General features: G+C 56.2%; 11 protein-coding genes across 11 annotated transcripts; 3 read left to right on the top strand and 8 right to left on the bottom strand.

Annotated features, from left to right (window-relative positions):
* Window positions 1-20: 20 nt before the first annotated feature.
* ACRALDRAFT_1077329 (uncharacterized protein) lies at window positions 21-2,910 on the bottom strand. The gene is made up of 4 exons (XM_071018623.1): window positions 2,571-2,910; window positions 2,091-2,489; window positions 1,595-1,813; window positions 21-1,534 (listed from the first exon to the last, which is right to left on the bottom strand). Exons 2-4 carry the CDS (start codon window positions 2,380-2,382, stop codon window positions 270-272), a joined length of 1,776 nt encoding a protein of 591 aa, XP_070872788.1. The 5' UTR covers window positions 2,383-2,489; window positions 2,571-2,910; the 3' UTR covers window positions 21-269.
* Window positions 2,911-3,416: 506 nt separating this feature from the next.
* ACRALDRAFT_1071836 (uncharacterized protein) lies at window positions 3,417-4,264 on the bottom strand (the record flags this gene model as incomplete). The annotated part of the gene is made up of 2 exons (XM_071017902.1): window positions 3,417-3,967; window positions 4,033-4,264. 2 exons carry the CDS (start codon window positions 4,262-4,264, stop codon window positions 3,417-3,419), a joined length of 783 nt encoding a protein of 260 aa, XP_070872787.1.
* A 59-nt stretch (window positions 4,265-4,323) lies between these two features.
* Window positions 4,324-5,501, bottom strand: ACRALDRAFT_212212 (uncharacterized protein; the record flags this gene model as incomplete). The annotated part of the gene is made up of 10 exons (XM_071023841.1): window positions 4,324-4,416; window positions 4,454-4,467; window positions 4,531-4,573; window positions 4,601-4,653; window positions 4,684-4,809; window positions 4,859-4,916; window positions 4,955-5,032; window positions 5,079-5,219; window positions 5,258-5,377; window positions 5,424-5,501. The coding sequence occupies 10 exons, from the start codon at window positions 5,499-5,501 to the stop codon at window positions 4,324-4,326; spliced, it is 804 nt and encodes a 267-aa protein (XP_070872786.1).
* A 38-nt stretch (window positions 5,502-5,539) lies between these two features.
* On the bottom strand, window positions 5,540-8,343 carry ACRALDRAFT_2029519 (uncharacterized protein; the record flags this gene model as incomplete). Its single annotated transcript, XM_071020593.1, has 6 exons — window positions 5,540-6,220; window positions 6,276-6,596; window positions 6,659-6,958; window positions 7,022-7,657; window positions 7,739-7,935; window positions 8,046-8,343. 6 exons carry the CDS (start codon window positions 8,341-8,343, stop codon window positions 5,540-5,542), a joined length of 2,433 nt encoding a protein of 810 aa, XP_070872785.1.
* Window positions 8,344-13,279: 4,936 nt separating this feature from the next.
* On the bottom strand, window positions 13,280-14,320 carry ACRALDRAFT_1094557 (uncharacterized protein; the record flags this gene model as incomplete). Its single annotated transcript, XM_071019728.1, has 2 exons — window positions 14,302-14,320; window positions 13,280-14,261 (listed from the first exon to the last, which is right to left on the bottom strand). A coding segment is annotated over exon 2 (927 nt), but the record flags the coding sequence as incomplete, so codon positions are not given.
* A 1,164-nt stretch (window positions 14,321-15,484) lies between these two features.
* ACRALDRAFT_1077331 (uncharacterized protein) lies at window positions 15,485-17,518 on the top strand. Its single transcript, XM_071018624.1, has 2 exons — window positions 15,485-15,870; window positions 15,926-17,518. The coding sequence occupies exons 1-2, from the start codon at window positions 15,712-15,714 to the stop codon at window positions 17,252-17,254; spliced, it is 1,488 nt and encodes a 495-aa protein (XP_070872783.1). The 5' UTR covers window positions 15,485-15,711; the 3' UTR covers window positions 17,255-17,518.
* Window positions 17,519-17,575: 57 nt separating this feature from the next.
* Window positions 17,576-20,075, bottom strand: ACRALDRAFT_2126631 (uncharacterized protein). The gene is made up of 2 exons (XM_071023918.1): window positions 17,918-20,075; window positions 17,576-17,836 (listed from the first exon to the last, which is right to left on the bottom strand). Exons 1-2 carry the CDS (start codon window positions 19,719-19,721, stop codon window positions 17,760-17,762), a joined length of 1,881 nt encoding a protein of 626 aa, XP_070872782.1. The 5' UTR covers window positions 19,722-20,075; the 3' UTR covers window positions 17,576-17,759.
* On the top strand, window positions 19,518-20,075 carry ACRALDRAFT_2037053 (uncharacterized protein; the record flags this gene model as incomplete). The annotated part of the gene is made up of 1 exon (XM_071020822.1): window positions 19,518-20,075. A coding segment is annotated over one exon (228 nt), but the record flags the coding sequence as incomplete, so codon positions are not given.
* A 29-nt stretch (window positions 20,076-20,104) lies between these two features.
* On the bottom strand, window positions 20,105-21,170 carry ACRALDRAFT_1065033 (uncharacterized protein). Its single transcript, XM_071017088.1, has 2 exons — window positions 20,998-21,170; window positions 20,105-20,933 (listed from the first exon to the last, which is right to left on the bottom strand). Exon 2 carries the CDS (start codon window positions 20,835-20,837, stop codon window positions 20,631-20,633), a length of 207 nt encoding a protein of 68 aa, XP_070872780.1. The 5' UTR covers window positions 20,838-20,933; window positions 20,998-21,170; the 3' UTR covers window positions 20,105-20,630.
* ACRALDRAFT_212218 (uncharacterized protein) lies at window positions 20,920-21,723 on the top strand (the record flags this gene model as incomplete). The annotated part of the gene is made up of 4 exons (XM_071023842.1): window positions 20,920-20,940; window positions 20,970-21,177; window positions 21,258-21,342; window positions 21,375-21,723. The coding sequence occupies 4 exons, from the start codon at window positions 20,920-20,922 to the stop codon at window positions 21,721-21,723; spliced, it is 663 nt and encodes a 220-aa protein (XP_070872779.1).
* Window positions 21,351-25,672, bottom strand: ACRALDRAFT_1065035 (uncharacterized protein). Its single transcript, XM_071017089.1, has 4 exons — window positions 25,397-25,672; window positions 22,894-25,323; window positions 22,720-22,828; window positions 21,351-22,669 (listed from the first exon to the last, which is right to left on the bottom strand). Exons 1-4 carry the CDS (start codon window positions 25,476-25,478, stop codon window positions 22,084-22,086), a joined length of 3,207 nt encoding a protein of 1,068 aa, XP_070872778.1. The 5' UTR covers window positions 25,479-25,672; the 3' UTR covers window positions 21,351-22,083.
* Between the last annotated feature and the right edge of the window lie 22 nt (window positions 25,673-25,694).

The following is a 25,694-nucleotide window of genomic DNA, read 5'->3' as shown; positions in this document are numbered from 1 at the left end:
ATTTTCATTGTCGTGATATCCTTGTACAAGCGTTCATACGAAGGCGTTTTCTTGGGAAGAAGGGCGGGAATGGGGTTGTTAGCCAACAGCCTGGTATACCCATCACACACCATGCGTGATAACAGGAGATTTGTTATAATAATTGTCTGGCTTATCTACACACCCTCTGAACCGAACGCCTATCTTTTGTATGCCGAAATAAAAAACCCGAATCGCCACGCTGTGAAATGGAAACCCCAGGGTACAAGAAGCCGAATCCGGGTACCAATCTACCGGTCCGTTTGCGAGCTGCTGCTCTTAAAGTTGTACATTCCGTTCAAGCCGGGCAGCGCCGAGGCAAACGAGTCCCCCAGTGTCCAGTTCTCGAGGCGGCGCAGGTGGCGCTCGAAAACGGGATTGATCATGACATCGTCCGAGCCTGGCACCATGAGGAGCGTGTCCACCTCCTCGTAGGGCCAGTTGAGGGATAGAGTGGTGGTGAAGGGGATGAAGAACTCGTCAAAGGGGTAATCTCGTATGTTGTAGTTGCGGGCCAGGTGTTTGCGCATGAGCGGGAAGGGGAGGTGGTCGACCCAGGCCGGGTGCGGGTAGATGAACTGCTCGGGTACGGGGGCCGCCCAGGACGGGAGACGCTCGAGGTTCTCCCGCGTCGGTGCGATCTGCCAGCGCATGATGAGGAACATGATGTACAAGACGGCCACTTTCTCGGGCAGCCGGGAGAGGTCGGGGAAAGTGGACAGGATGTCGGTGAAGACTTTTGACAGGGGATGGGAGTATTGGCTATTGGCGGGGTTGAGGAGTGATGATACGGAAGGATAGCGCGGGCCGATGAGCTCACGGGTCGGCAGGCCGTCGGCGGCCCGTTGGCGACGCTCATTGAGGAAGTCTAGGAGCAGGCTATCGAGAGGGCAGGTCGGTGCACAGTTTCTCAACTCGGTGGTGGAATAGGCAGTGGATGGCGCCGTTGATGCCGGTGCCGGTGCTGGTGTTGGGGTCGTTGTTGTTGGTGTTGTTGTTGGCGCCGGTGCCAGCACCGGTGTGCCTCGCGAGACAGCGGCGGAGGTGCTTTCAGATCCGTGGTCAGGTCGGGTCTGGTGGAAGGATGCATTGGCATAGGCTATAGCGGGATGTTGCGCGGCGTAGGCGCTGGCCCAGTCGTGTTTCATGGGAATATGATGGTATTGGGGCGAATCCTGGGCGCCATGAATGCCGCTCTGGACCCTTGGGAAGCGCCGGGAGGAGTCTAGGATGAATTCGAGACCCAATTTCTCAGGGCCCAAGTCGAGGTTGTGGCGTAGGTCGTGGCGTTGTTGGTTCAGCATCTTTTCCTGGGCAAGCTGGTCGTTAGAGACGGCCGGCCAGGGTTGGTGTTCGGCAGGACCGGGTGACGCAGCGCTCCCCGGGGTAGACGCCGTGTGAGTCGAGACGGGGGCGGCAGAATGAGGGGGGTGGTGATGATGCTGATGATGAGGGCCGGAGACGAATCTCGAGGTGGGAAATGCGTGGACCGGGTCATGTGCCGCGGCGGTGGGAGCTACGGACGTCAGGGAAGAACTGTACGCACGTCACGGCCCGGGAGAGGAATGGCGCTTACCTTGGCCATGGGGCGATGAGATGAGGGGCTGGAGCACAGAGACGATGCTGGCCAACTGCCTCTTTATCTCGGCATTCTCGGCCTCGACGGCTTCCTTTGCCCGGAGGGCGACCTGGAGTTCCTGGTACGGCTGTTGGGAGGTAAGCTCCCTGATGCGTCGCTCGAGCTGCTCGATTTGATTCTTGGTCCGTTCGCGGATAGCCCTCTGAGCCTCTCGGTCTGATTATGCGTGGACGACATGTCAGTATTGATTTAAAGTGATACTGACACCGTCACACTGCAGTCTCGTTCGTGCACTTATGAATGTGCAGGGGAAAACAAGGGGTAGCTACGCAGCTCAGGGTGAAGGGGGAACCGAACGATCATTTGTAATAATACACGGATACGGGGAAGAGAGAGAAGGGATGGTATAGGTTAGGGATGCGCCGAGAGGTAGCAGTAGGGTTCTACAAAAAGATAGGCTGTAGGAGAAAACAAAAGACACAATCCAACATACCGTTCGCCCTCTTCTTCGCCAGCTGAGCAGGTGTCAGGCTAGCAACCCCCCTGGACCCCGGACCGGTGCGGCGTTTTTTGCTGGCATTGGTCGTTGCAGCGGACGCGGTGGTGTTGGCCGGGGAGCCAGCGCCGGAGGCAGCGGGACTCCCCTCGGAACCAGCAGCGGCGGGACTGCGGTCTTCGGACGGGGCGCCCCGCTTGCGCCCGGTGCTCTCGGCTGCACTCGGGGTCAGGGAGGACGCGGTGGCAGAAGGGACGGGGCTGGAATGGCCGTTCGGATCAGAGGCCATGCAGGGCAGAACAGGGTCTGTCGAAGGTACATAGGAGTGATATGCTTTATCGTCTCAACCCTGCTCTTGTGGCATTCGCTTTGTTTATCCTCTTACCCAAATGGGAGCTATTCCGAGTATTCGCATGTCAGCCGGGCAAGGCACCAGGAAAAGTAAGTGGCCAGGCAAGGCAAGGTGGGCTATCCAACCTCCCGAAGCCCGTTCCGGCAGGCTATTCCCACTCCCGACCAGGAACCGGTAGTAAGGTGGGTAATGAAGCTCCAGAGGAGGTCCTCCAGAGCGGCTCGGCGGCCGGACACCGAACCAGAGCCAGGCCAGACCGGGCCCGGTGAAAAGAACGTTGCAGTTCTAACGGGGAATGGGAAGGATGACTGACGTCAAATCACGTCGAGTCGTCGTCCACTCGGTTCATTGGACAGCCAAAGGTGGATGCTGCCAAGGGACGGACGTGCAGGCAAGACAATGCAGTGCGTTTTCTTTTGGGACGACGGAGGGGGCGACAACGCATGTGCGATGGACCAGGGAAGCGGATGGGCCTGAAGTCGGAGATGACAGAAGGGTGGAGGAACGAATGAGGTGCGAGTAGATGAATCAGGAGCAGACCTGCGTTAGCCGTCAAGTAGCCGAGTCCCGAGTCATGCAATCCCGGCAATATCCGGTCAGTCACGTGATCAATATACGTCCCAGATGAGTTTTTCCCAGTACGAAGTACCTAGGTATATGAATATCAAGAAAAGAACAGAAGATAGACATAATAGCCAACTCTTGAGAGTAATTGGAGTATGACAAGATGTCCTGTCACATCCTATACTGTTATAATGATGCGAACGACCGTGGTATCATCCAAAACAAACAATGTACAGACCAGACACCAGCACGCCAGATGCTCATAAACGAACCCATCGTGGCAAGGAAGTAGATGGGAGGCAGAGGAGAGGGAGAGAGGGAGAGGACAAGGGAGAGGACAAGGGAGAGGACAAGGGAGAGGACAAGGGAGAGGACAAGGGAGAGGAGAGGACAAGGAGAGAGACCACTCATGACGCCTTCATCGCCTCCACAAACAGCTCCCGCATCCCCTTGAGCAGCACCACCAGCTCCCTCGTCTCGTTGACCCGGTCCAGCACGCGCTCCACCTTGTCCCTCTCCAGCTTGGGCCGGCAATGCCGCACGTCGTAGTCGCGCGTGGCCGTGCTCAGCTCGAACCACGCCTCGCGGTCCCAGTCCTTCTCGTCGATGCACGTGTACACAAACTTGAGCCGGTCGTCGTGCCCCGCCCCCTCGATCCGCAGCCCGAGGTTCTGCTGCCAAAACTCCAGCTCCGGCACGTTGAACCGCGACTGCGCCTCCATCCGCGCCGCGTACTCCCTCTGCGCCGCCAGTCGCGCCTCAATCTCCCGCTGCGTGTCCGCGATTTGCGACCGCAGCGCCTCCCGCGCCGCCAGGTGCTTGTCCCGCTCCTCCTCCAGCTGCGCGATGGCCGCCTCCATTTCCCGCTTCTCTGCCGTCTCCCGCTCGACTGTTTGTTGATGTGTGCTCGTTTTGAGTCCCAGGATCTCAATGTCTTTTTTCTTCATTCGTTGGTCCTCTGTTGCGGTGGGCGCAGGACCATGTCAGTCTTCAGAACGTATCAATGTGCGGGAGAAAACTGACCCTGCAGCTCTGTCATGGTCATCCTAAACTGGTTCCTCTCCTCCAGGACGCGTTTCCTCCCTTGCTCGATAAAGGCGTCAAATTTGATGCTGAACTGCGCCATGCGATCCCGCAGTTCGTCGAAGCCAAAGTTGATGCTGGTTAATGTGTCTGCCACCGACGTTGCTGGCCGCGGGGCCATGGAACGCCGGGAGAGGCTGGACGACCGAGACGGTTCAAAAGTCGACGCCATGATTTATGGTAAGTCTCTTACTTCGAGGCGAGGGTATGCGAGCGAAAAAGTCGTTTTGTCTAGTCGAGCCGGTACCGAGTGAGCGTGATCGCGCGTATCGCAACTGTCAAGATTGAATTCAGGTCGTAAGTTTGGCTTTGGTGGGGGTGTTGCTGGGTCAACAATCCAGTACCTGATGACTAATCATACGACCTGACGACAACCTCACTTCGCCGCACGCATCATCGGGCAGACAGCATATTCGACTTTGCGTAGTAATAATCGACATTCCCCTTCAAAGTCTCCATAGAAGCTGTTTACCTCTGTATACTGCAGCACACTGACTCATCTATTCACATCGGTCCTATCTATTGTCGCGACATCCAAACATGTCGACAGGCGCTTGCCATCTCGTTGCCCCTATCCACACCCGGGTAGACGCCAGCAGATGCGTGAAAGGAGGCTCAGGGTGACGACGGCCACCTGGTAGTCAAGTCCCTTGCCATAACCTTCCCAACTACCATGACAACCGGAATGGCCCAAGTAAACCAGCAACGGCATCGCTTCTACCGTCCCTTTCATAGACCTCCTGGGCTTGCACGCTAAAGGACACACTTCGACTGAGATACTCGAGGAACTCATCACTAGGGCACAGAGAAGTTTGAGATTTGGACTTTTGACACCTCCACTCCAATTGGGTATAGATGCCACCATCGCAACGAACCAGGTATTCCAAACAAAAAAAGAAGAGAAACCATAAAAACTAAAGACACCCGCGCCCATGATTTCCTCCATCGCATCGACCAGAAGAATAAAAGAATAAAAAAGAATAGACAATCGAGTCCCTGTTCAGCAGACTACCCCTTCCTCGCCACTCGAAATCCTGCTTGCCATGTAAACTCGCGAGATGGAACATGTTTTTTCGAAAGCAATCCTCATGGGACGGGAATGTCACGCCATCAAAAACGGCGGTGAGCTCGATTATAGTCCCTGATCGAGCGGGATATCATACACGGCGGCCGTCTTGGCCACCTCATTATCATCCGACCATAACCAAAGAGACGTTAGCGAATATGGTGCCGCCAGCCCCAACGCCCAATCTCTCTCCATTCTGGCCGTCAGAAGGGGCATCGGCTGTGTATGCCAAGCCAAGCCCCGGGTAGGGAGGCGAGAGACAGACGACGCCGACGTGCAACATAACGGTAACGTGAAAACGCATGACGAACAGGGTCAACACCTCTGCATTAGAAACCGGCATTCGTTCCTCCGAACCAAATTTCGAGGTAAGATCCGTCCTTAGGATGCCGGCGGGTTGGTCTTGACTCTCTTCGGCATCCTCGGAGTCGGTGGCTTGCCCTTGTTCTGGACGCCGTTGACTTGGCCGCCGCCCGGTCCCGATCCCGGCGTCGGCGCCGACGAAGCATCCTCCTCCGCCTTGACCGTAGACGGCCGTCTCCTCTTGTTCGATGCCGGAGACGTATTGGCACTGGGCCCGCTCGAATTGGTGCCTTGCTGGCTCTGCTGCACTTGCATCCCGGGTGCTTGCATGTGGCCCATAGCAGGGCTTCCCATGACGTGAGGCGACCCGGGGAGCTGCATGTTCTGCTGCGCAGGACTCGCCCCCATGTGCGGAACGCCGGGCACGGGGAACTGGCCGAAGCTGGGTGTCCTAGGACCTTGGTGCATCGCCTGCGCCTGCGCCTGCATGGCCTGGGCTTGCATGGCCTGCGCGTTCATGGCTTGTGCATTCATGGCTTGCGCGTTCATGGCTTGCGCGTTCATGGCCTGAGCATTCATGGCCTGGGCTTGCATGGCCTGCGCGTTCATGGCCTGTGCGTTCATGGCTTGTGCGTTCATGGCCTGGTGTTGACTGTTGATCTGGTTGACGTATTGCTCGAGGGCGGCGTACGGTCCCAGGCCGGGATGGCTATGGTAAAACCCAAAGAGGGGGTTCATCTGGCCCATTACCTCTACGATCTTTTTTTTTTGTTAGTCAGTCTGTCCCTAGGCGGCAAAAGGCAACGATGCATACCTCGAGAAACTGGAACACCGCCTCCGTGATACCCATGCTCTTCTTGACGGCGGATTCTGGCAGGTCCACCAACGCGTCCGGCGGCGCGTTCTGCGGCGACTTCATCGGCCGCGCTTTGCCCTTTTTACTCATTTCCGGTGAGCCTTTGGGGTCCTGTGAGTTGACCCTGTGCCACTCCTTGACCCAGTTGTGCGCGGGTTTCGCTGCTTCGATGACCGCTCTCCGGGAGATGTACTCTTCATGGCCGCTGGTGATGAATTCGAAAAGCTCAATTTTCTGATCGTTATCGAAATGCGCGCGAACCGTACCAGTGGCGACGAGCTGAATGTGCGTTAGCTCAAGTCACGCGCGTTTTGCGACGCTCCATCATTCCTTCCACTTACATGGGAGCCGCCCTCAAACCAGTATATCCAACTGGACCTCGTGTTTTCAATCCACTGTCCATTGGGCGGGAGAGTGCGGTCGGTAGTACCCTTCTCCATAATCAACTGCATGTTCTTGACCCCGCTGTCAAAGTGGGTATGAAAGTATCGCGCCAGGGCCGGGTAGGTAATCTCGTATTGCTTATCCGTCTGGTCTTCGACGTCGGTGATATGGACGGAATGCCTGAAGACACCCCTCGGGGAGAAGAATTGAGCCACAAAGGTGTTCCAGTAGGACAAGTCGTCTTTGCCTTTCGAGCCCTGCATCACGTGCGCGTTAGTGGGATGAGCCTGACCGGTAGGCGCAATGGATATATATCATACCGGAAAGTCGCTCAGACACTCGCTGAATTGCATGAGCTTTAACAAACAGTTTCCCTTCATCGTTTCCCGTCGCTGCTGGGCCAGGGCCATGCTGGTGGCAAAAGCCGCCTGCTGGGCTTGGCTCATCGCGTGTGGATGCTGCTGGTGGTGCTGTTGAGGGTGTTGCTGGGGCCCCTGGGGCTGCTGCGCTTGAGGCGGCTGGCCTTGCGGAGGCTGCGGCTGTTGTTGATGAGGTTGTTGGCCCTGTTGCTGGGGCCCTTGCGGCTGATTCTGTGGCTGAGGAGGCTGAGGTTGCTGGTTGGGCTGAGGACCGGGGGTTTGGGACGGGGTAGGATGGCCAGCGGATTGCGGGTTGGCAGGTGACGGCTGCGGTTGCGGCGTCTGTTGAGGCTGCGGTCCTCCCTGTTGCTGGGGCTGCTGGGGCTGGCCTTGAGGTTGCTGGGCCTGTTGCTGGGCCTGCATGGCTAGTTGGGCTTGCTGTAGATTCTGCAATTGCTGTGGGCTCATCTGCACCGGTTGCCCTGGCTGGCCGCCCTGCTGTTGTATTTGGTGGTTCTGCTGGGCGGCCTGTTGTTGTTGCTGCTGCTGCTGTTGCTGAAGAGCGAGCTGATGAGCCAGCATCTGGTTGTGGTGATGCTTTACGTTTGGGTTAGATATGTTGGTCGGTGTCTGTGGGGGGAAGAGGAAAGGCGGGCGATCATAAATGGGTGAACATACCGGCTGCATTCTGGCTTGTCGCATGGCTGCGAGTTGAGCCTGGTTCATGGGCACGCCCATTGGCATGCCATTAACACCAACTTGCATGTTAGCACCGAAAGCAGCTTGTTGCGCTAGGAACTGTTGTCGGGATTGCTGTTGCTGTTGTTGGAACAACCTCTGCTGTTGTAGTTGGGCCATTGTGGGGTTACCAGCGACTGTGCCGGGGAAAAGTCAGCACCGTGCTGCCATGATGACGTGGTGGAGAGGGAAGGGATTGATAACTGAGGAAGCATGGAACGAGGCAAGGACGGAGATGAACACGTACAGTTAGCGAATTGCCCCCCCTGGAACATTGGGTTTTGTGCAGGGTTCAGATGCTGAAGGGCATGAGCATTGGGTCCAGCGGCGCCCTGTGGAATGCCGCCCATCAAGGCAGCAGGATGCACTTGGCCCCCAGGACCCGCGACGGCCATGTGCATTTGCTGTGGCATACCAGCTCCGGCGGGCGCACCTGGTTGATTTGGGTTATGAGGCATACCGGGGCCCATAGCATGCCCGGGGACACCTGTTTGTGGGTGCATACCGGCCGGATGGCCTGCGAATGAAGGTCCCATACTCGTCATCATGTCTTCCCTGTGTCGACCATCCACGACGTGGATATCGACCTTGAGCGCTCCACACTATGGCATACGCTTGCCGTAGAGAAACTACCGCTCGTTCTGCTCGGCGTGTCTTCTGAAACTGAGAACGTGTGCACGCCTGATTGCAGTATTTGACGCGGCGCGGTGATGGACTCGAGTGGTACACGTGTTGCTACTGGGGTGAGCCGCGGAGAGCGTCGCAAGGATGTCGTGGAGAAGAGAGAAAACGGAGGTATCGTTCGGTCGTAAGTTCGGATATCTAAAGCGTGATGAAAGCTATGGGCGAATAGGGGTGTTTGCGTTTGGATGGTAAGAGAGGAGCCTGGATATTGGAATCAAGAGATTCGGCCAGAATCGCCCAATGACGTGTCGTATCGTTAGGAGAATGTCTCGACTAATCCGCGTTGTTGTTGTTGGATAAAGGTGAGCGAGTAGTAGTATGTTGAGCGAGGGACCGTGTCGTCGTAAAGAAGAGAAAAAAAGACCGACAAGGCGATCGCAAGAAGGTTGGGAAAACTGGGAAAAGGCGCGATGTGGCGTCGAGTACGATGTACAAAGGGAGGCAACCACGCAGGAAAGTAGCGAGAACCCAAAAAAAGACCCAGGACAATTGTATCGATGGATAATCGCGACGTGTCGTGCTAGGCAATACGGTGCAGTGTCAACGGACCCTCTGGCACGTTTGTTCGCGTTGTTGTTCGAGAGGCGAGGTCCGTCAGGCTGGGATGGTTGAGGCGTCGCCGTGTCTTTTCTGCCGCTTGGGAGGACTTTTACCAAATGGGGCCAAGGGAAGCTGGCAGAGCAGAGAAAATGGAAGGGGAAAAAAAAAGAAGAGATGAAGATGATGAAGAAAGAGCCCAGAGACCAGAAGGTTTCCCAGTGGGACAAGCTTCAGGTGCTCCGTGTGCGCTCAATTTCCCGTCAACGGTGCAGGGCCTGGAACTTAAGAAGAGGGCCCTCCTGGAAGGTCCAGACGACGCCGAAAGCGATCAGCGAGGGTAGAGAGAGACGGCGATTAGGTCCCCAGGAGCGACTCGGACGACCCGAGGGGCGGAAGGAAGTTGGTCGGGAAGGTGGCCGGATTCCGGAATCTTTGGTGTCGCAGGAAGAGCAGACGGTGAGGCGCTCCCTCTTTGCGGCCAGATCCTGGGCTAGCTGGATGGAGAGCCGATCGGGACAAGGAGAGGGAATGGGCAGAGAGACCAGCAGTGGGCGAACGATTGTGGGAGGATGGTTCTCCGGATAAGACTGGGGCCAAGGTTTCCAAAATGTGGAGCGACTATGGCTTAGAGTGGTCGAATTATGCAATTACGGCAAAGGTTGTTTTAGAGCGTCCAAGATGGAACGCTGAGTGGTGGGAGGCTGATAAGAGATCCTTGCTATATGCTTATCGGCTCGAACAGCTGATAAATACGGCCCCCTCTACACGGGATTCAGGCCAATGACAGGTCGATTCTGCTCCGTCCCACTTCAAATCTTCCAACCAGAAAATGTTAAGGATGAGCCTAGACATGCTTTCTGTATTAAGAAGAAGGATGTGTATATCGATACCAAGTCCAATGAATGGTCATATTAATTCAGGAAACCTCGAACATGCTCGTTACCATTTAAGTGACTGAATGTCAGTAGGCAAATCTGTCATGGACCACGGTCGAAGGCATAGGAACCGGAACGCGTTCAGCACCCACTCAGGTGCACGGGCGAGTTTCATTAAGGACCCATAGAAATTAGTAGAACTGTCGAATCATAGGCCACTGCACCTATACACCGTGTGATCATACATACAAAATTTTATATACACTGTCCTCTGGCCGACTATTTCTTCACCTGTGAAGAGCCGTAGCAAGCAAACTTCTTACCTTCCTCAATATTCCTTTTCCAACCTCCAGGAGCTCTGATTCACAGTTATTCTGCAACCTCACTATGGAAGTTGATCTATTTCCTTGACGGTTATCTACGCTGCCAGCAGATTTCTTCGTCTGCAAGATTCTGCAGTTGGCATTATCAATCTTATATTTGGATTGTTTCTGTCCGACAGCTTTCCAATGCAAGTGCTTTGGAAGGACTCGTGGACTGCACGCTGTCTTCCAGCTTTATAGGTATGACAGCTCTTCACCCGACGCACTGCGTCTTGCACCCAACACAGTTTTCCCCTCCCCATCATTTGTATGATGACACCTCGAAACAATTGTCTTCTTTTCCCGGCAGAATCGACCATGACGACAACAATCGGGCTCCTCCAAAGGGAGCCTGTTACTTGCCAGTATATCGTGTCTGACACTTATTCCTTTCGCACATCACGTTCGGATTTGCGTTTCGAAAACCTTGCTGACAAGATGCGCCTGGTTAGATTGTGATACGTCTTCGTCCGTGTCGAGTTTTTGATATTGCCTTGGGGCATTGCTTCCATGTGCTTGCTACACAACCTGTCTCGAAACTAACCAAAACCTCCAGTCTTTTTTGACTGCGCAAATTCTCATCAGGTCAGTTCTATATCTCTTTTCGTTTCTTATCTTCGCGACCCTTGCATGATGAAAAATTTCGAACATTCGCAGTTTCCACTCGAGCCCCTAACGAGCCAAAACCTGGGGTAAATGAGGGACACAATCCTTCCTTTGGATGTCTGATTTAGCAAACCTGTGCTTGTTTTCCATTACTTCGAATTCATATTTGTTCGAGTAGAGCTAACCAGGCATATCTTTATAGGAACCCTCGCTGGTATTTTGTGAAAGGCGAAGGCTTACCTTGACCTGTTTTTATTCTATTCATTCCATAGATTATGCTTCTCTCCATCAATATAACTTTGGTTCTCAACCATGATTTCCTGTCCTCATATCTTGGCCTTGCCAGTAGCTTGTGTCGTGAAATAACGCATCACCGTCGAAGCGACGTCACACTTTAAGCCTGCCTTGTATCCCTCATCGCGTCTATTTAGGGCATGACGCGTTGAGTTGTATTAGGTATATCACTCCTCGAATCCTTGACCAGAAAAGCAAGCCTTGTGCCCAGCAACCACTGCTGTATTCACCTCGTAAACTCCATGTTCCTATTCACATTCTCCCAACCTTGCGCCCTGGACACCCATTGCGCCGGCCCTTTGTCAACGGTGTACTAAAAAACATGGAAAACAAATGTCGTAAACTCGTCAAATGCCCAGCCATAATCCCCCTTGTTCCTGTGCTCCATTTCGTTTCTTCCTCGGCTAGGCAACCGACCGGCCTACGAGACCCTCAGTGCTTCCGAAACGGACTCTTGAGCCACGTCCCTCTTGACCCTCCCGCCGACGATTCCCCTCCTGTTCCGTCCCGTGCGGCCGCGGCCGAGCCAGTTGAGCTTGAGAAGCCGGCACAGCTCCTCCATCTTCTTGTTCGCCTCGTCGCTCCGGTCGTCACCCGCAACGCCGACGCCGGCCAGGATGCTCATGCATTGCAGCATCCGCCCCACCATCTCCGTGACCTGCTTCGAGTCCTCGACGTTCTGCTCCCGCACGCTGCCCAGGAACGACTGCTGGTGCTGGTGTCCCATGGACGACGGCGTGAAGGGGCGAAGCTGGCCGTCGCTCCCGCCGCTGGCGAAGCTGACATTGCTGATGGCGCGGCTGCGGCTCGCGGCGCTGTGGGAGCCGGCGACGCTTCCGCCGTCGCCGAAGAGCGTCGTCGAGGAGGACCCGTAGCTCGCCACGGACGGGTCGAGGCTCATGGCCGTCCCGGGACGCATCATGCCGCTGAGATCAGAGGCGTGGGTGGCGGGACTGGTGGAGAAGGCGGCGGCGTAGTCGGGCGGTGGGGAGGACAGGGCCATCTGCGCAAACGTAGAGGGGAGGAATTCGAGCGATAGGCGAGAGAAAATGGTCTTGAGGGTCTCGTAGCGGGGAAGGATGACAATGTCGCGAAAAGCGGCGAGGACCAGCCGACGAACGTCGAGGACCGAGGACGCCGGACTGACGTCGGAGGCATCGCCCGCAATGACGCCGCCCCAGAAATCGCGGGCTTGCTCGGGGGTCATGAGGGAGCCGCAGCCGGAGAACTCGAGGTCGAGCGGCAGGAAGACGGCCTGGAGATAGGGGAGGATGGAGGTGTAGGTGACGAGCCACATCTCGACCAGGGCGCGGATGAACTTGTCTTCCTGGGTCCGCCGCAGAGACTGGTCGAGGGACGTAAAGCCCGTGGTCAAAAGTTCGCGAAAGTCGTCCACTATGATGGTAGGTGACCGCCGCTGGATACAGTATTGTATGTGGAGGGTGACGAGCCGGTTGAAGTCTTCCACCGGCTGGCGCAGGTCCTCGCCTTCGAAGATGACGAGCATCTTTGCTTTCAGGTATGGCCAGGCATCGTCGAGAGCCATGCTGTTGAGCCCGTACTTGCTGGAATCGATGGGGTCTAGGAGATGAGCGGACGAGTGGTTCCCCAAGTTGGTCAGACTTCCCGGGCCCGACCACTCGGTCGAGAAGGGCGACTCGCCATCTAGCCGGCTCTCCGACCTCTCCTGCTTCTTGTCTTTCCGGACCTTGGTGAAGGAGCCGCTCGATGGCACGGGGCTAGAGGGGACGTTGAAGCTGTATAGGCTCGTGGGGGCGCTCGGATCGGTGGGCTTGGAATTGCTCGCTGCTGACGACAGGGGCAGATGGTAATCGTCCTTGAGCTTGTGTTTCTGGCGAGACAAAAAGTTATGTTTCTTCTCCTTCTCCTTCTCTCTCTCTCTGCCCTCTCTTTCGCCGGCGGAATCGATGGGTCGAATGGTGGCAGAAGACGAGTTGTTCATGGTGTAGAGGGAGTGGCTGCTCGGGTCGACGAGGCTGGTGGTACTGAAGTTGCCCCGCTGCAGTGAGGCGAGAGCCGATCCGATCTTGCCCGGACTGGGCATGGGCTTTTCCTTGGGATCGATTTTGGTGACGATTTTACTCGGCCGCGAGAACAGCTTGACCTTGGATTTTTCCTTTTCGGGCTTGGCTGGCCGGGCCGCCTCGGGGACGGCGGCGAGCGTGTGGGTGGGTGAAGGGATCGGTGAATGGTGAGGATGAGGGTGCGGCTGAGACTGCGACTGCGACTGCGATGGGGCTTGCGACTGCGACTGCGGCTGCGGTAGACTGGGTGATGTCTGTCCCGACCTGGGGTACGCGGCGTTCGCAGCTGTGGCGGCCGCAGCCGAATAGCTCCCCAGCAGACCATTGTGGTATCCCTGGTTCCCAAAGCCGGTCTCTCGCGGGGCACTCGCTTCCGTCAAGCTGAGCATGGGTGGGCTCAACGGACCTCTACCCGAGCTGCCCCTTCTGCTGCCGTCGTTTCCAATGCCGTTGCCATCTACGGGGGGAGGCACGGTTTGTGAACGCTGCCTGGCGTTGTTGGCGTTGTTTTGGTGTTGGAAGGCGGCCTGGGCGGCAATCTGACTAGCCGTGAGCGCCGGGCTCTGTGGGCGGGTGGGCGTTGGGGTCTGGTTCATGCCAACCTGTGATAGGTTCGATGTGCTTGTCGAAGGGAGGGTGGGCTCGAAGCGGCCTTGGGTATGACTGTGTTTCCTCGAGTGATGGCGGCCCTTGGTTAGGGGACTCGACGTGCGACCGGCGGCGGGGGTCGGCTCCCCGTTGCCTTGCAGCCGTTGCGCGGTCGGACGGGAGAAGTTCTGGAGGTTCGTCGGGTTCGAGTTGGGCTGGGCAGTGAGCTGCGTACGTTGCCTAGCGACATGAAAGGAGGCATTGTCCTCGCCCGTCTCGGAATCGACACGGGGTGGAGGGCGCGGGCGCTGTGGCGCCATGGCGGATGACGAGTTGGAAGCTGATCTCGGCAAGGGACTGAAGCTGCCAGGTGCGCGGGGCGGGGGTCGTGAGGGTTGTGTTGGGTGCATTGTCATGGGTTCGTTAGGGATCTGTCACATCTTCTTCCTCGAGGGAGAGCTCTGCTCGTCTGTGTTTCAGGTCACGGGCGGGGCGCGCAGGCAATTGACTGCCGGGCGGCAAACGCATACACAACGATGCTGAGGTTAGATATCGTGGCGGCAGTTGGCGTATGCGTCCAAAGTGAGACGGAATGTTGGAGGTGTTACATAGGTAGGAAGGTCGCAATAAAGAGGGAAAGCACGTGAGAAGACGGTCGTTCTTTCTAGCTACCTAGATATACAACGTAACTATGTACACTTGAAGTGCAGGACTACAATGTCTGTACACTCTAAACGGAATATAGGCTAATCCCTTCTAATCAACACTCGACGTTTTTAACTAGGAATTAGTAATGAATTATAGACGAGGTTATTCCGACTAGGGCAATGGGTTATTCCGACTCCGCTCTAGCTGCTAACACCAGACGTGCTAGGACCCACATACCGGCCTCGCGCCCGCCAGTCAATCTGACCAAGACGATGAATCCAACCATTAACATATTTATATAAAATAGCGTTCGTATATATTGATTAACTACTGTCAAGCCGTGTCTCTACTGGATTGATCGGCTGGATTAACTATCAGGCGCGCGGCTGGTATGTGGTAGGATGTGTCTATATCAGGACCTGTACATACGAAGTACTTCATATACATGCACTTCTATAAAGGGCGGGGCCATGCCAACTAGCGTGGTCGTTTGTTTCGACTCTATGCGCTGGTGAGTGGCATCGCATCCATCAACCATCACCAACTCAACTACGGATGCACACCAGCCATGCCATCTCTTAGTTATGATTACCACTCTGAAAATACTTTCTATTCTTTACAACGGAAGAGCAGGCCCCAGTTGACGGGACTAGGGTCTAACAACCTCACCCGCTCCCAAGTCGAAAATTGAAATGGGGCTGACCCCGACCCGACCTTATGTTCGGCGCTTGCCTTGGCACATGCAGCTCGTTTCTCTAACAGGCAGTACGTGCTCTTTACACTACGAATATGTAGGGTTGCATGTTTTGCAAACCAACGGACAGTCCATTCAGTGGTAGCCTGGTGGACAGGCAGCGTGTCTTCCAATCAAATCAAACCTGTACTTGGCCTGCAGCGTCAGCCTAAAAAACGCGGTAACACGCGCGCTTAAGTGCAGGCGTGTGATATGGTTGAAGAACGCCGCCGAAGGCCAATCGTTCCGAACCGCCAGCACATTCTCCTTCCTGTGATACCCAACGCCTCTCTTTCAAGCCACCGAAGGCCATCGTTCCGAACCGCCAGCACATCTTCCTTCCTGTGATACCCAACGCCTCTCTTTTAAGCCACCGAAGGCCACTGCCAACACCGACCAACGTCTCACGCAGAATTCGAACCGACAGACCTACTTTCCGGCCGGCCTACATTGGAGGCCGTTCCAACCGGCGTCACGCCCTTCGCCGTCGACCTCGACGTCCATAAAATACCCTTGGTCCCCCGTCGTTTTCTACACCATGAACGAAGCAATCACCAAGCCCCCTCATCTGAACCAGGTGAAGAGGAAACTGGACAGCACGCTCGATATCGATCCGCTCCCTGCCAAAAAAGCGCGACTGGATCATCAGTCCGACGCTCATCAACTCGAAGAGCATTGTGTGGAGCAGCCAGAGAAGGTACAGCAATAATGTCTAGCCGTTATGTCCGCTGCTAATGGAGAAGCTTGTCCAGATACCATTACAGCAGCCGGCGCCCAGGCGTCCATGCCCGTCGTTCCTCAAAGATTACGTCGACACTGTCCATCCGGATCCTGGCTCCCACTCTGTCTACACCCGCATTTCTGAGTGGCTCGAGACTATTGGAAAGCAACGGGAGAAACGTTGTAGATCAGATAACCATCTTCAACGGTCGGACGACCGTCCCATCTCAAGACAACTCACGAGATCAGCACCTGCCGAGATGGTTCGTGCACGAGATGCCGACGGGTTTGCGATACCGCCGACGCCAGCTTCGTCGGGATCCCGTTCGTATCAAGCAAGAGACACTGCATCCGCCACGCAGTCGCGCGTCACTGGCTCTGGCCGATCGTCAGCGAAGACTCTAGTTGAGGACCCGTTCTACCGGAGTCGGAATTTAGCTCTGAACGGCATTCGCTTGGACAACAGCAGCAATGCATTCCCTAGCGACATTGCCGACCTTGTTCGTGAAGTTGGCAAGGATCGCGACTCCCCGGGTCCGACGCTGGATCAAGTACGGCACGACGCGAGTTTACATGCACTAGAGATGGAGGGCGAAGAACCGAACGTGGAGGATTATTTCCGCTCCACCATTTTTCCCAATCCCGGGGTGACAGAGAGCCTGAGACGGAGCGATAAACAGCCAATATTCAAGCACGCCGTTCCTAGTGCTGTATCAATCGTCCAAGTCAGCAGACCAATACCCGATGTAACATACGGGTACAGAGACGCGGCATTCCCTGGGCAACTACCCCAGATCGTCTCTATGGGTGATGCACTGTCGGCCAACAGCCAGGGCCTATTATGCCCATTTTTCGTCATCGAATTCAAGGGAGATGGTCCCGGCGGAACTGGCAGTCTCTGGGTGGCCACCAATCAGTGCCTTGGTGGCTCTGCAACCTGCATCAATATTGCCGAACGGCTTAACCGCCAGCTCAGGGAGTGCAAGAGCGATGAAGTTCGCCCCATCAACAGCGCCGTGTTTAGTATCGCCATGAACGGCAGCGAAGCCCGACTTTTTATTTCTTGGAAGCATGACGATCTTGATATTTATATGCGAAAAATCAGGGGCTTCTTGCTTCAGGATCCTGAACACTATATCCAGTTCCGCAAGTACGTGCGGAATATTATCGACTGGGGAAAGGACAGGCGGCTAAGTGAAATCCGGGCCTCCTTGGATACGCTTCTGGAAGAGAACAGGAAGAGGGCTTCCGCGATAGCAAAGTCCCGCCCGCCACCTTCGGATGCGAGTAGCAGCAGTAAGAGGCGCAGCTCGTCTTCCTCGGGCAGAAAGGGCAGCGGATCCAATAGCGAACGAGATTAAAGCGGTGGGAGCGGAGTCGTGGTTACTATGGTCGTTATAGTCGTTGGTCGTTATGGTCGTTGGTCGTTATGGTCGTTGGTCGTTATGGTCGTTGGTCGTTATGGTCGTTGGTCGTTATGGTCGTTATGGTCGTGGCTATCGCGATAATATAATCTTGAGCCTTATACCCCCAAGTGCTTACCCGACAATGTCTGACGACCGTATTACCTAGGTACTATGCTTCGATGCCTTGATAAGATCTGATACCTTTAACATAGAGCTGACCTTATTACCTCCTACCTCGATATTGAGACATTAGTTGTATCACCGGTGCTTCCAATGCCACCTATTACTCATGTTTGGGGGGTCATGGACGTGGACCAGATGGTAGTTGTCTATGGGTTTATGAGCCAGCCGGCTGCTTGCCCTTCCGCATCTTAATGGTCCTGTAATACAACATTAACGATATTGAGAAACGATATTGAGAATCATCCTTCACCCAGATCCATCGTCGATGGTCTTATGATCAAGTACCCCGTCCCAGAGCCAGTCCTCTCATGGCCCAAAAATCTGGCAACCCGAGTCCTGTAGCCGGATCCCAGCCTGGTAAAGAGAAAAGCCGTCAGCCAACAGATCTTCACAGCTATCCTCTGAAAGACAAGACTGCATTCGGAGTAGACTCACCTGGGGTTGCGTTCCACGATGCCCACGGAATTATCCCAGCGCCCGGCACCCGTGTCCCTCTCTGCAAATCGATCCCCTGGCACCCCGAGGCCCGGCCCCCCGTGACGTCCTGCAAGGCTTCAAATCCCCTCGTGTATAGCCAAGGGTTGATGAACCCCATGGTGGGCAGTCCCCGCCTGAGCCGCGCATCGTTCAGCAGCCCAACGATGCCCGCCACCACCGGGCACGAGGCCGACGTCCCGCCCGTCAAACCCGGCGCGAGCTTATCAATGTAGGCGTACCGCGGGGACGAGCTGTGGGCCGACAGGTCCGGGTACGCCCTCCCCGCGAACTGCACGAAGCCGTTCCCATCGTAGTACGCCCGCGTCGCCGGGTCCAGCTCCTCGTCGAGGTACTTCTCCACCGCGTTGGCCTGGTACCACGGCCGGAGAAAATAGTGGCTGAACCCGCCCGAGCTGGCCTCCCACGCCACCTCCGGGTCCCAGCCTTCCGTCCCGCCCACGGCGGTGATGTAAGGGCACGAAGTCGGGAACTGCGGCGAGAACTCCAACCGGTCGGACCCGTCGTTGGCCCGGCACGGCGCTCCTACGCCCGAATCCCCGCTCGCCGTCAGCACCGTCACGCCGCGCAGGCCCATGATCCCGATCAGGTTGCAAACCCGGCGCGCGTACGCCTCGGGGACTGTCTGCTCGTCTTCGGCGTACGAGTTGGAGATGACCTGCGGGAGGTCCCTGGCGGGCAGTCGGACCAGGTACTCGAAGAACTCGAGGTAGGGCTCGTTGGTGTTGTCCTTCTCGTGGCGCAGGCGCAGGTTCGGCACGAAGGGGGGCCGTCCGCCGGTGATCCACTGCGTTATCGGAAGCCTTGCCTTGATCACGGCCGCGAGCCACTGCACGTCCAGATTCGCCTCGGACGTCTTGTTCGGTGGGGTGCCCTGGTGGGTTTCCCCGCCGTTGATCAGCACCGTGTCGAAGCTTGCGGGTTTCGACGACGGTGGCCGAAGCCGGTCTAGGCCCGTGAGGGAAAGGAACTTTGTCAGGTCCGACTGTTGCGCTGCCTGTTCCAGAAAACTGGTGAAGCTGACGCGGCTTCCCGAATTCGGATCGGGCATGTAGTTCTTGTAGTTGTAGGCCGCTTCTAGGCACGGCGGCGTAATGACCAGGTCGCAATTGGACGTCCCCCTGTCCCACTTGAGGTGAAAATAAGCCTTGTCGGCAACAGGGTCCCGCTGCCGCTTGTCGAGGCGGGTGGGGGTTTCGCGAGGTCCGTCCAGTCTCGCCCGACCAAAGTATGTCGTCGGGCTGATTAGGTCGACATGATCAGCCAGTCTGTCCGGTATGGTGTATTCCAAAGTCCTCAACTTCCGCGTTCCATCTACGTCGAACCATGAAAAGTTGGCCCCAAGCAGCTGGTCCGCCGTCTCGACTGTTGCTGCTAGGTTGATTGCCGCCGCCTGTGGGGTGAGATGTATGTCTTGGAAGCCCGACGCGGCGACCCAATCTATGACTTCAGCAAACGAGTCGTCTCTGGGTTTGAAGAACTCGTTCACTTCAGACTCTGACATGTATTGGCCGTACTCTGGGCTGGATGGATCCGAGACAGCCCGCAGGCGCGTTTCGAGTTGATCGATGTTCTGCTGTTTCAGGCTGAACTGCAAACTGATGATATCGTCTGGCATCGCCTTGCCCATGAGCTTGACTGCGTCGGGAAGAACGGCGGCGCGAATGACAACCGCTGCATCGGTGACGGCGAAGAAAAGTGCAGCGGCCAAGGCCGAGCCGGCCCATTGTGCTTCACGGTACATCTTTTGTCGGGAAGAGAATGGTGGTCCTTGTGGTCTTTTGACTTTTGTTCAAGGCAGTTCGCGAGGAGTGGAATAACTGATTGCAACAACTTTCTGGGACTTCAGGTGCCGCATTCAAACTGGTTCTGGCCCACGTACGGCGTACGGGGTGGGGGACGGATGGTTTTGAGGACCAGGGACCAGGAGTCTGGCGTCCCTACTTGGATACGAGGCGCACATACCTCATTGTCGCAATGGTTCTAGGTGGTTAGTTCCCTGGGAATCATTCTAAGTAATTTGTGGCTGAAGCCACCGTCATATGTCATCCTGCCTCCGTCAGATGTATGTTGAGAACCTCGATGTCCTCGTGATAGAGAATCGTATTCCTTATTTTCCGGTAATATGCCCTAAGGTATCATGACTATTAATATTGTTTAGAAGGACAGACCAAGAACGTCCCTCCAAGGTGTGGCATTGGCATCATCGGGCTTGCGCCGTACGAGATGGTCGCGTTGCGAAGTGTATGGCCCAGGCCTAACGGGCGAGGCTGACGCACTACACATGGGTGGAGAGCATCTGACTGTTGATGCCTCGGGAAAGAAAGCCGGACGGAATCAGGGTCAGGGCCATAGACGACGGTCATAGCACCGATCTATGCAGGTGGGCCTGCAACTTTAGCGAATGCTTGTGGTTGCAGTTCGATCCCCAAGGGCTCCTCTTTTCATCTACGTTCGAAAAACCTCGCTCAGAGAACCCTTGACGGTAGAGTAAGGTGAGACGGGAGGCTTGACCGAGAGATATATAGGATGATGCCTAGTGGAGAAGGAAGGTCAGTGGCAGTCAGATGGGCAATAGTACACAGTCAACTCGTTGTATCCAATAGAATTCATATCGAAACATCTTCATGATCGTCATCGGTCGCCTTGTGGCCTACAAAGTAAGCACTTGGCGATGAGGCAGTGTAGACGGAGCCTTGGGAGTCGGGCTGTTAAGCTTCAAGGTCGTTTTTATATCCTTTGGCAATATGGACTTCTCCTGCCACCAGGGGCTAACAATAGGTGGGAGGAGAAGCACAGATCGACAGGGTGCTGGTTCCACATCTTGCAGTTGATATTCGTATTTCATTGTCGCGGCCATCGTGTTTGCGCTCGTGTTGAGCACGACTCATATGGACCGATGAGATAGTAACGATGATGGGTCCGGGGAAATTGATACCAATATGAGGCGAGGAATCTTTCCAGTATTATTAATTTCATCTTTTCATCCAAGCTGGCCTGGTTCATCGGAGCCATCATACTCTTACGCCTCGCCTCCATAGCAGAGGGATGCGTTGTAGCCACGCAGACCGCCAGAGTACGAGCGGCCGAACTAGCCAATCTGGCCAGCCCGCGGCAGCACTCTGCTCTGGTCGTTCTGGGAATGGAAATCAATGCGGTCAGAAAGGACCAAGAGAGATGGAAGACAGATGCGTTTCACTGTTATTGGAAGGAGTAGTCTTGGGCGTCGTTCCCACCTCGGGTAGGAAGGCAGGACTACGTCACATGACCCGGTTCTTAGTAATCACTTACAAAGTACCCCAAGACTACAAGTTTCTCCGTACCCATATCCGACAGTCACCCCTCACTACGAACAGATATTCATGGTCTTCAGATCGCCAACACAATAAACCACCAGCTCCTCATTAAACCCATTCTCCCCATTCGACGCCATGGTGTCAGCAGGTCAAGTTACCAACAAACCCGGAGAGCACATCATGCTTCTCTCGGCATCCTACAAAACCCCTCACGACTCGTTCCGCCTCCACAGCCAAATACCAGCCCCGCCCACCTCCAGCGTCGACGACAAGACGACATACCTGGCCGCTCTGCGGCGCGCCACCGCCCAAATCCAGGACGACGTCAACCGCGAGCTCACCCAGCGGATGGAGGAAGACAAGGCGCGGGCTGTCTCGGCACAAACGGGCGTGGACGACGCAAAGGAAGAAGAGAACTACGGCGAGGAAGTGGTCGAGGATGAAAATTAAAAGACGCACTATACATGGGACAAACAAGATACACGAGGAAAGATCAAGTACGGAGGAAAAGAATCCGACTGGTCTAACGAAAGGGCCATATCATTGCCGACATACGACTGCCACCGAGTAAAAAAAAAGGGACTGGGTATTGCTATAACAAAGTGCATCTTCCACCACCAAAAACCCAGGCCATGATGCCCTATGCAAATGCAGATTTCCCCATAAAGAGACAAAGAAAGAGAACGCCCTTTCGAATATGCAGTCAACAAAGGGGAACCTGCGTGCCTGCTTCTCCCCACCATACTACACGAACTTTCAACTTTCCCGTCACAACGCCACCCACCCGCCACCACCTCAACGTCCGAACCGTCACGTCTGCACGCGGGCCCAGTTACCCGCCTTGGCAGCCTCCGACCTGTGCGCCGAAGACGCCCTGCGCAGACATCCGTAATGGACCACCGCATTATCCGGCAGCACCGCCACCACGCTGCCGCCGAGCCGCTTGTGGCACACTCCGCACAACCTCTCCTCCGTGATGACCACGCGCCTGTTCCGCCCCCCCTGGCCGCCCGGGATGCCGTCGCCCACGAGCAGCAGCGCCTGGCTGGCGATGTACTCGGTCGCCCGCAAGCCGGCCAGGATCCGCGACTCGTTGACGAGGCTGTTGGCGGACCGGAGGCGACTGCGGAGGAACGATTCGAGATGGTCTACCGGGAGACTGTCTGGGATCAGGGATAGCGTGGACGCGGCGGGGAGGCGCGAGCCGTGTTTCGATAAGAGGTCGAGGGCCGGTTCCAGGGCCCTCTCGTGAGGCGGCGGGGGGGCTAGGTAGAGCGACAGGAGGGTGTGGTAGATGGACGGTACCCCTTCATCCGCTTCGTCCAACGGCGTCGGCCGCACGCCGTCTGGAGAGGATGGTCTAGAGCCGTCGTTTCGGTGAATTTTGTTGCAGTATCTGGGAATTGTTAGGATGACACGTTTCATATCAAGAATAGAGAAACGTACTCTTCTGCTTTCGCGTAATCCTTCATGCTGAAGACGTATATCTCCAGAGCCTGCTTATGCGATCCCATGTTACACAGGACCACTGCCCGTGCCTCGTAGAAGCCAGCATCTTGTTCGACAGTGTCAGCTAAGCCTGCTACCACCCGCAGTATTGAAGGGCTGGGATCAACATACCGTCCCTGGGAAGGAGTTGGAAAGCCTTCCCCAGGCTATACTCCCGGCTCCGTCTCAAAAAGGACAGGAAACGTCCCATCGTATCTTCCCATTCTTGGTCACGCTCGTCTCGCTTGAGCTCTTTGATGTACAGCTCCAACAAAAGGTTGTGAAACTCGGGGGTCGCGTCGTTAAGCTCCCCGATGACATGCTCCAGATATCGGATCTGCAACACTGCGCCAATCCCCCCTAGAAATGCCACCACGCGGTCCCGGGGGAGCGTCTCGGCATTCTCCGAGTCGGCCAAGAAGACCTCCATGCCCAGATCCGGGGCCGCCTCGAGCACCCACTTGGAATGCTGCAGGATAAGGTCAATCTCCGACGGCGGCAGGCTCTGCAGGTACGCCACGGTGCGCTGGGGCCCGTGCAATGCCGGAGCCGCGTCGTCCGGCTTCTCGGCGGCGCCGAACCTCTTGAGGAGGTCGAGGGCCTGGGAGTGGAGCTTCTTGCCGTAGAAGAAATCGACCAGCTCGGTGAACCGGCTGTGCTCGAGGAGCTTCTCGTTGACGACATCCGGGTCGCAGAAGTTGGGAATGCGGAAGAGCGAGCCTGCCAGTTGGGGCAGTTGGAACATGTACGCGCGGAACAGGGAGGTGTCGACCAGCCGGAACGTTTCCCGGAGCTCCTCCTCGAGCTGCTGGTCCGACTCGTCGTGGTTGGTCGACATCAAGGTTTTCAAGGCCTCTTCGGTCGAGCCGTTGGAGTCGGTCCGCTTCAGCTTGCCCGTGACGGGATCGAGGACCCGTTGAAATCGAGTCCGCGTGCCCACCAGGTAGCCCGTCAGCGCATGCACCGCATCGGAAAGATCCTTCCCTTCGAGTGGTTGCTGGCCACCATCGGTGTGTTGATCCTTGATACTGGCCGTCTCTTCCGTGTCGGCTTCGTGCTTTTTGGACGAGATGGACGCCGTGTCTGAATGGGTCCACCTGCCACCCATGAACAGTTTCGCGAAGCCACCCGTACCTCGCACTGTTGATGCCGGTGATGGCGGCCGAAGTTCTGCGCTGGTATCTGCGTGGGCCGACTCGCCATTTGCTTTCGCCGTGTTTCCGTCCTCCTCGCTCCGTTCCTCGTCGATGGAGACACACTGCTGGGGAGGCTCCCAGCCCGACAGTTCCCCGGCAATGGAAGGGGGGTAGAGCTTCAGGACGCGCTCCGGGGGGGCATGGACCCCATCGTCATTGAAGAGGTACATCGAGTCTCTAAACTTCTTCTGCTTGAAAAGCACCTCCGCCTTGGACATTTTGACCTCCCTCAAGCTCTCCGTCTTGTTTTTGAGCAGCGCGGCTTCGAGCATGTTCAATACGCTGATAGCTTCGTCCAGTTTTCCGGTCGCCACGAGCTCCTCGACCTGCGAGTCGTAGTCGGTGGCGCCCATCTTCCAGACGCATCTCTCGCTCGAGATGTGGAACCCCTTCCCCGCATGGGCCAGGCTGACGTTGGGCGGCGGGAAATGCAGCTGGGCGGCACCGGGAAGGGCGATGGTCTGCATCAATGAGAGGGTGTCTGGATTCCTGACCTCCAAGGAGCCTTTCGCGGGTGGTTGCAGGGCAAGTATGTAAGGGTACGAGTACCCGATGGCATCCGGAGCGGCCACCCATGGGATTTGCCTCTTTTCGATGGGCTTTCCCTCTTCCGTAATGAAGAGCGTGTTGATGTCCTTGGCCAGCAGCATCTCGCCATCGGCCAGTTTCGCCGCCAGCGGCTTGGGCATGTATCCACCGAACCCCATGTACCCGATGCCGGCACTGGTCGCGGCCCCGAACCGGCTCGCTTGTGCCCCGGACGCGCTAGTTTCGGGACAGACGATGTCATGGATTTCGTGCGTCAGGACGTCGACCATGACATAGCCGGCATTCATGCCACACACGACCTTGGTCGCACTCGCCCACGTCACTGTCCGTACCGACTCGGCCAGGGTAATCTCGGCCACATCTTCGCTGAGCTCGCTCTCGTGCCAGCTCCATAACAATAAGCGCCGGCGAACTGCGACGGCGAGACGGCTGATGATTTCGGGAATGCCGGTCGCAGGGTCTTTGACAATGTTAGAGGTGACGGCGAAGCATGAAGCGTTTTTCGTCCTGGACAGCGTCTCTATGGGTTCGTACGTCTGGCGGTCGTGTAGGGCGACATGGCTGTTGGACAAGGAAACCAGTACATTCGCCTCCTTGATGATGGCCAGCTGTTCGATAGCCCTGGGCGAGAACTTCTCCACTTCGCGCAGCAGGTCGGTGGGCTTCTTCGCCGGTTGGGGCGGCGGTTGTTCAGCAGCGGGATCGTTCGGTAGGTTTGTCGCAGATGGGCCGTTGGCTCTGGCAGGAGGAGGATCGAGCTCGTTCAGACGATAGACGCGGAGTGCCCCTGAGTTGAGGCCGACCAAGATGCGATCGCCTAAGACGCTCGGGCGGAGAAAAGCGGGAGGTTAGCTCGAAAGGCATACAATGACAAGCAGAGACGCGTATACCATAAGCCAGGATTGTCTCAATCTTAGACTTGTCGCGCTGCTTCAGCTCGATGATGGGGTGAGCTGTGAATGCGGACAGCATGGCGCCTGGCAGCACCGCGGGCAACACCGCACGAGCTTAGATTCGTGATGTGCTCATGCAAAGGTCGAAAGTCGTAGAATGTATGCGATTGAGAGGAATGAGTAAGTATTTCGTCAACGTCATGACCATGGAAAGGTCAGGTCGGAAGTTGCAGGCAAGGTGCCTCGGGCGGTTCGAGTAGCTATCTCGTCGTTGGTATGAGGTAAGGTGAATACC

Source organism: Sodiomyces alcalophilus, assembly GCF_042370955.1.
Source record: "Sodiomyces alcalophilus JCM 7366 unplaced genomic scaffold ACRALscaffold_7, whole genome shotgun sequence".
Classification (NCBI taxonomy): domain Eukaryota; kingdom Fungi; phylum Ascomycota; class Sordariomycetes; order Glomerellales; family Plectosphaerellaceae; genus Sodiomyces; species Sodiomyces alcalophilus.
This window is presented reverse-complemented; position numbering and strand designations above follow the sequence as displayed.

Bases quoted from the DNA above. Each gene is read 5' to 3' on its own strand.
- ACRALDRAFT_2126631 (XM_071023918.1), bottom strand. From the start codon at position 19,721: ATGTACCGTGAAGCACAATGGGCCGGCTCGGCCTTGGCCGCTGCACTT. The intron at 17,837-17,917 runs GTGAGTCTACTC...TCTCTTTACCAG, and splicing joins ATCGTGGAACGCAACCCCAG to GCTGGGATCCGGCTACAGGA.
- ACRALDRAFT_1065035 (XM_071017089.1), bottom strand. From the start codon at position 25,478: ATGCTGTCCGCATTCACAGCTCACCCCATCATCGAGCTGAAGCAGCGC. The intron at 25,324-25,396 runs GTATACGCGTCT...CGAGCGTCTTAG, and splicing joins TGAGACAATCCTGGCTTATG to GCGATCGCATCTTGGTCGGC. The intron at 22,670-22,719 runs GTACGTTTCTCT...AACAATTCCCAG, and splicing joins GATTACGCGAAAGCAGAAGA to ATACTGCAACAAAATTCACC.
- ACRALDRAFT_1065033 (XM_071017088.1), bottom strand. From the start codon at position 20,837: ATGGCCGCGACAATGAAATACGAATATCAACTGCAAGATGTGGAACCA.
- ACRALDRAFT_1077331 (XM_071018624.1), top strand. From the start codon at position 15,712: ATGAACGAAGCAATCACCAAGCCCCCTCATCTGAACCAGGTGAAGAGG. The intron at 15,871-15,925 runs GTACAGCAATAA...AAGCTTGTCCAG, and splicing joins GTGTGGAGCAGCCAGAGAAG to ATACCATTACAGCAGCCGGC.
- ACRALDRAFT_1077329 (XM_071018623.1), bottom strand. From the start codon at position 2,382: ATGGCCTCTGATCCGAACGGCCATTCCAGCCCCGTCCCTTCTGCCACC. The intron at 1,814-2,090 runs GTATGTTGGATT...ACGCATAATCAG, and splicing joins GGCGAAGAAGAGGGCGAACG to ACCGAGAGGCTCAGAGGGCT. The intron at 1,535-1,594 runs GTAAGCGCCATT...TGACGTCCGTAG, and splicing joins CTCATCGCCCCATGGCCAAG to CTCCCACCGCCGCGGCACAT.